Raw genomic sequence first — 7,062 nt, 5'->3', positions numbered from 1 at the left:
TGGATAGGTGTTGGTGATGAAAACTCTGATTTTCTGATATAATGCATTAATTGCTCATCAAACCCAAAATGAGCAAAGCTGGAGACAGGTTTAGCAGGATCTGCTCCTGACACCTAGAAAAGTATTTATTCACATATGGTGAAGTTAAAATACATCTTTAGGTGTTGCAGATAACTTAAATTGTTATTTCTTTACAATATTCAAAGTAAATTTACAATTTTTTTCTCATCACTGTCATTATTATCAACACCACTATTCACCATTATTTATTCATTCATTTATTCATTGGTTAGCCTCTATCTAAAAAGCCACAATCAATATATATAACATATGTCAAAAAAACACCATTAAATTAATATGATCTCCAAATGAACATACTGTAATCTACATCTCCCCTACCTTAATCCCTAGCTTCTTCCTAAGATCCATTACATCAAGATATGACAGCCTAGCAATGTCAGCATGCTCCTCATAAAAATTCTTATTAAATGCGTCATAATAAATCTGAAATAAATCATGCAAAGTATAAATATGAATGAAGAATTAAATGTATACTAAAATAATTAATAACAGAACTGAATTATGATTTCAAGTAGTTAAAATATTGTAAACTTCAAAGGAAATTGAACAGAAACTAGAAAATGATACACCAGCTTGCATTGTTGACAGGCTACCAAGTGCTTCACGCAGTATTTCAAGACTATAAATACAGGTCTCCTTCTAATTAAAGACCCCTCCAATAAGAGACCACTTTTCTGTTGTCCCAAATTAACAATTTTTTTGTCTTTTATCTTTATTATTCTAATTGGAGACCAAAGTTGCTAAAGACCATGAAAACCCCGGTCCCAAAAGTGGTCTTTAATTGGAGGGAGAACTGTATTTCATGATTACTTTTATTAGATTTTTTAAATGTGTTCTAACCTTGAGCATTGATATAGCTCACCTCAGAATGATCAATGCTCGGTAACGGGTCTATGATTCTGGACTTTTCGGGAATGATAGGATTGCCATCGGCATCATACTCTATGAGATCATCATCATCCATTGGCGCATTTAATCCTGCGGTAGGATTATCTCTCATGTACTGCATGTATTCTTCCTGCAAAAAATAATTAAAATAACTAAAAATATAAAATATAATGATTACAGATTATCTATTTACGCTGAATTATTTTTCCGTTTGTTGAATTGTGTTTTTCGCACACAAAAAATCAATTAGGGTTTGCTATGACAAAACCAGCATTACAGTGACCAACACAAAAAAAAACTTACTTATTATTATATTCATACTCTTCACATTATAAGTTTTAAATTGATAGGTCAATTACTGGAAGTTATGAGTTAAAGTATTACAGCTTCCCTGTACTAAAGTACAATACTGGCACATTATGCAAACCTCAATTATTCTGTTGTTAAGTAATATTATTATTAATATTATTTTTATTATAGTTCATCTAGTATAAGCCAATCCTTCTTGAACAAAAATGAGGCTACGTTCAGACCTATCTAATGCTGGGCATACATTAATCTATGGCGTAACTAGCAAGATGTTCAGACTGGGGAATTAATGAATGCTAGTGTAAGTATTCGCACAAAATATTTGTATTCGTAATCACACATTTTATTTTCTGTTTACATCTAGGCTTATTGCGATTAGTCGGTTCCTTCAAGTTCGAAATCAATAATGAATGACTGTCGTAACTCAGTGGTGTACAGTAATCTGGGATCTGTTTGGATCTCATTTGGATTACAGTACGCCAGTGACTGCAGGTTAAGACTAGCATTCGTTACGCCGCGCACAAGCTCACACCACTCGATTAGCGTTACACTAGCGTACAGTATTAGTCGTTCTGTCTGAACATAGCCCAAGTTGAGTTTAGATCTGGGCTTCACATTAATAATAATAATGTTTTGATTTACAACAATATTATCTGACTAAAAACATACCATTTCATCAAATTCTTCAATATCTTGCCGCTTTGCTTTTTTTGTCTTCTCTTTTGGTTTTTCAGACTCATTTCTGATTTCTTCCTAATAAATAAATAGTATTGTATCATGTTAGCAGTAGCTCCTATTGTATTCAAATTCCTATGTCTTGAAAGTACTTTCATATTTCTTCTAATTTGCTCCTTTGGATGGAATGTTAAGCTAGTGGTTCTGTGAGAATAGATATCAGATCACAGGACACACTGACAATTTTACTAATTTATAATGACTGTGACTGCATCCTTTGTATTCAGCCAGAGTTAAATTACAAAACACTGAAACAAGGACTAAATTTGTCACTTAAATAAAATATATTCAGCTTTTTTAAACAAAATATATTCAGCAACATTGCAGGAAATAAATAAATATAATACAGGAACAAAGATAAAATTTGTCACTTAAAGAAAATAAATTACATTCACAGGGTTTGAATCTAGTACAATTTAAAATTAGGTGACATTGTACAGTACATGGTGTTTATCATGTGTTAGTGATGGAATTGCAGCCTCAGAAATATGGCAGTAAAAGTAAGTCACTGGACTAATCAGAAGAAAAAAACATGATTTTTTTGCTCAAAAGTAGGAATTTTATGTATCTAAGATAAAAGCATTTAACACTAGCTTACCTGTATGCCTGCCATAAAGGCATCCAAAGGGTCTTCTTCATCACTGTCGTCTCCTCCGGTGGGAGCTGCGCTCTCTTCTGGATCACTGTCATCAAAATAACTGCCAAGAAAATAAAAATTATATTCAAATTTATATTCAGCATCATCATCTTCCTAATCACACCAACTAATATCATCATCATGAGTAGGCCTCATCAATCAATATCAGTATCACATCACCCGTTTCACTTAAGGTAAGCACCATCATCATTTGCACAGATGATTACATATCAAGTCAATGATCATAATTTTTAATGCAGACAAGGACTACTAGTACTAATTAAGCCTGGTTTCCTTAAAATTGCTACAGTGTTTTCAGTGCCCCGACGCAATTGGGAAGGCACCCCAATTTGACTAATCAATCAGCATCACTGAAAGCTGTTGATGATAGTGTGTAGCGATTGTATGGAAACCAAGCTTTACAGTACCTCCTTGGTGAACATACATACAGTACTTACTCTTGCTCTGAACGGTGTCGTTTTACCAGCCTTGTGGCTTTCTCAATCTGTGCAATGCCTGCATATCCTGGGGGCCTAACATTGTTGTAACTACTCCCCATACTAGGCTCCCTTGGTTGGCTGCCTGAACCTCCCCGGTACATGGTAAGAACTCTAGTTTCTAAAGAAATAAAAAATCAATAGATAAGATTGTTATATATATATATATACCCTATTCAGGCTATCCTCTGTTATGATCAGTTGTGACGTAATCCATGGTAATCCAAGACTGATTACTCCTGATTGCAATCACAAATTAAAACTTTATATTGGAACGGGAGGTCAAACAGTACTAGGTCTCTGGTGGCATAGACCTAGCTAGGGCCTATGTTGACTGACCTCAGCCAATCTTCAGTGCCTGTGGAATTTGTTGTGATTTGTTGCGATCATATTCCATAGTAATCAGGAGTAATAGATTGTAGTAACCAATTTGTGCAATATTATCCTTGCACAGTTTACAAACTGTGCACATTTTTGCATTTTTCAAATTCTGCAGCAAAAAATTCCTTGCAGAACAGAGTTTGAAAACTGTGTTGTTGAAAGGACTTGTTATAGAGGCTAGGCTAGGCCTAAGGTAGGCCTAGGCCCTAGTTATTTAATTAGCTTGCACAATTTGCAAAAGTCGAATCTTTTCATAATGTTTTCGAAACTCCGACCAAACTCGGCCACTAAGCATGGCCTCTCTCTAGCTAGCTAGGGCAGGCCTAGGCTAGGCCTGAACGTAAGCGCGTCATAGGCCTCGTTTACTGTAATCCAATCTAACCTAGCCCAGGGAGTTGTTCTAACTAGGCTAGCTAGCCTACGTACGCTAGGAAGGAGATTAGAAGCTTTATGGTCATGAAATTGTACGAAAATATTCATTAATTTACAGATAAATTGTGTATAAAATAACTGTTTTTTTAACGTAATGCTTACATTCGAAACTATGTAAATATAAACGTCGTTATTTGTTTACAAATATCATTCAAAATTCCCAGGCCGAAAGCGAAGTTGTCCGTGCAAGATGAGTATAAAGAGCACGGGGAAAGAAGAAGCATAGGGACCGACGACGAAGCGCCCCGCTGCCTTCTTTTTTTTTGCTCAGTGGGGTAAGACAATGAGGGCGCTATGTGCAAACAAAAATCTGTGGGTTTGTTTTTCTGAGTTCCAACTTTTGCCATCTGTTATAATTGTAGTTTAAAATTGGCTTTTAGATGTTATGAATTATATTATTTTTATGCGTTATTGTTTGAGAGAAAACTAATTGAAATGAAGCTGGACTATCCTTTGTAGGCTTTATTTTCGTTTACATTTGGATCTTATAAATTCAACAACTGAATAGGCTCAGGCCTAATTGTCTACTAATTTTTATTTTAAATTTAATTGAATAAAATTAGTCATTTGATCGCAACCTGATTACTGCCACAAATGTAATTATTACTAATAAACCAAAACTAATATGGACGAAATATGTCTATCTACAATATTTAAATGAAACCGATTACACAACACTATTCTTTATTTCTTTATTCTTTCTTCATTTCAAAAACCACATCCAACAGCAATTACTTGCCAATAACAGGATGTCATAGAATATTTACAAGCATATAAATATAACAAAGACATAAATAGAAAAACACACAAAAAAGAAACAGTGTCACAAGTCACACACACGCACATCTACCCACAGACTACCAAACACTCAGCATCCCCAGCCCAAACCCAATCAGATCAATCATGTAAATGCATGCACATGTAATAAACTGGTTTTAAATGAACTTAAATTTTGATGGAATATGTCAAAAGTAGGATCTTCATGTAACAAAGTATTATAAGTAAAAGCTAAACGATGAATGAAACCCTTTTTTGTGCAATTAACTCTGTTAAACGGAACCATAAATAAATCTTTAGAGCGAGAATTTTGTCTATTAATTTTAAGAGAAAATAAAGAACATAGGCCTAAATTAGTATCAAAAACAGAATTCATACACTTAAAAAGAAAAACCATATCAAAATAATTTCTTCTCTTACTAAGTGCAGGAAGAGAGTACGGAACCAAATTAGGATCATTATAAAAACTATGATTAATGAAATACATAAACTTTGATTGAACCCTATCAATACGATTGGACTGAGATACTGAAATAGAATTGTAAATTAGGCTGCAATAGTCGAAAATAGGTCTAACCAACGAAACATAAAGACGGAGTTCAGTTTTATGGTCCATGGGTTTGCAGTTACGCCAAAATATACCCAACATTTTGTTTCCTTTACAGACAATAGTATGAACATGGTGATTAAAATTAAATTTAGAGTCAATCAAGACACCCAAATCTTTATGCACATCCACCCTGTTGATATTCACACCATTCAAACTATAATTAAGGGACTTTCTTAAGAATAGTAGAAAGAACTGAGCATTTATTAGGATTAAGATACAAATTCCAAACTTCGGACCACTTACATAATCTATCAAGTCATCCATTCAAGAAATAGCAAAACAGTAAAATTTAGATACTTTCATAGAATTTGGAAGGCCTACACAATTACCGTCAAAATGCGTTATTGCGCGATCATAACTCATTGATCCCAACCAGTTGAAAAAATAGCATTCTTACTGGAGTATAGTAGGACATTAATAGAATGTGTTGAAAATAACGTTGCTCCCACTAGTTTTGTTTACCATTAGGGGTGTAGGGGGGGGGGGGGGGGGGGGGTTGGTGGTCGCTTATCGAGGAAAAATTAACGCCTCGGGGCGTTTAATCCAAATGAGGTTCTAGAGGGACCGGGGCGTTTATTCAAAGCGGGGCGTTTATTCGATGAAATGCGGGTATTTTAGTTTTTTGTTAAGGTGCCAGCAGAACATATGGGGCCCGTTCTATTTCGGAGAATTTTAGACACCTTTCTCCTACACTACGAATAGGCATATTACCCATTAGTAGGGACGGTAAGTTCATTAGGCTTGTAGAAATGCATTTTTTCTCATAAAGCAGTGCAATTCAATTCCTATCTCAACGAGTCAATGATTATTGTTTTAATGTGCTTAAAATCAATTATGATGATGGCAATGATATTATGATAATAGGCCTAATAGTAATAATAAGGCTAATAATAAATATGGTAATGACTATGGCAATTAACGTCGATGTCAATCAATGACAATAACGATGTATAATTTTGATTATAATGACAATGTCAGTGAGGACAGTGACTAAAATGTTAAATTAGTTACTCTTAACAACCAACACCGAAATAAAATTATAATCATCATGACTCCGAATCACTGCTCTGATATGCGCGTTTCTATTTACCAGGCATGCGCAGGAAATGTGTCAACATCAGCAATACTCATGCATGAGAATGCAATGCTCATCAAACGAACCAATCAGGCATAACTTCTAAAGATCATTCGTTACGCACATTTATTTTTTTCTTTCCCTTGGTTTCATTGTAGTCATAACAAAATATTAAACTCAAGGGAAAATGTCGTCACGTAGTCTACCTCAGATTGGTTGACTTTTAAGAGATTTAGAATAAGTTTCGTTTAATCCCTGTGTTTTCACATTTGATATGTATTATAGATTTTACGCAAAAGAAAAAGAATCTTACCAAGAATTTAAAAACGAAATTACATATCAACCTCTTCCGAGACTTGAACTCGGATTTTTATTTTCGTCCATGTCAATTTGGTTAAGGTCTATTCAGGAGATGTCAAGACTTTTTTCTATGCGATTTTAGTGTTTCTGATAGGCCTAAGCTTAGTACTATATTGCACGATAGCAAACCTTCTTCATAATAGGAAATAGAACAAGAAAGCTAGTATTATTTGTTTCTTTAGAAGCATTTTCAGACATAATGAAAGGCAAAATGAAAGCTTTTGTGTAATCTATCTATATGACTCGATTTTCATATCGTGATAAAACACCATTCTATACT

General features: G+C 34.3%; 1 protein-coding gene across 1 annotated transcript in view; it reads right to left on the bottom strand.

Annotated features, from left to right (window-relative positions):
* Positions 1-4,217, bottom strand: part of LOC117111439 (ATP-dependent RNA helicase DDX42-like) — an 11,795-nt gene extending 7,578 nt beyond the window's left edge. The window contains exons 1-7 of the mRNA XM_033254359.1: positions 4,063-4,217; positions 3,109-3,268; positions 2,612-2,711; positions 1,948-2,031; positions 944-1,099; positions 400-504; positions 1-113 (exon numbers count right to left, since the gene is read on the bottom strand). The exon at positions 1-113 is cut by the window's left edge and continues 2 nt beyond it. Coding sequence (XP_033110250.1) covers positions 1-113; positions 400-504; positions 944-1,099; positions 1,948-2,031; positions 2,612-2,711; positions 3,109-3,251 — 701 coding nt within the window. The 5' untranslated portion in view covers positions 3,252-3,268; positions 4,063-4,217. The remainder of the gene's footprint in view (positions 114-399; positions 505-943; positions 1,100-1,947; positions 2,032-2,611; positions 2,712-3,108; positions 3,269-4,062) is intronic.
* Between the last annotated feature and the right edge of the window lie 2,845 nt (positions 4,218-7,062).

This window comes from Anneissia japonica, unplaced genomic scaffold, assembly GCF_011630105.1.
Source record: "Anneissia japonica isolate Jap-2015-1 unplaced genomic scaffold, ASM1163010v1 scaffold288043_len311759_cov178, whole genome shotgun sequence".
Lineage (NCBI taxonomy): Eukaryota > Metazoa > Echinodermata > Crinoidea > Comatulida > Comatulidae > Anneissia > Anneissia japonica.
Note: the sequence above shows the minus strand (reverse complement) of the source record. Positions and strands in the feature narration are given on the sequence as shown.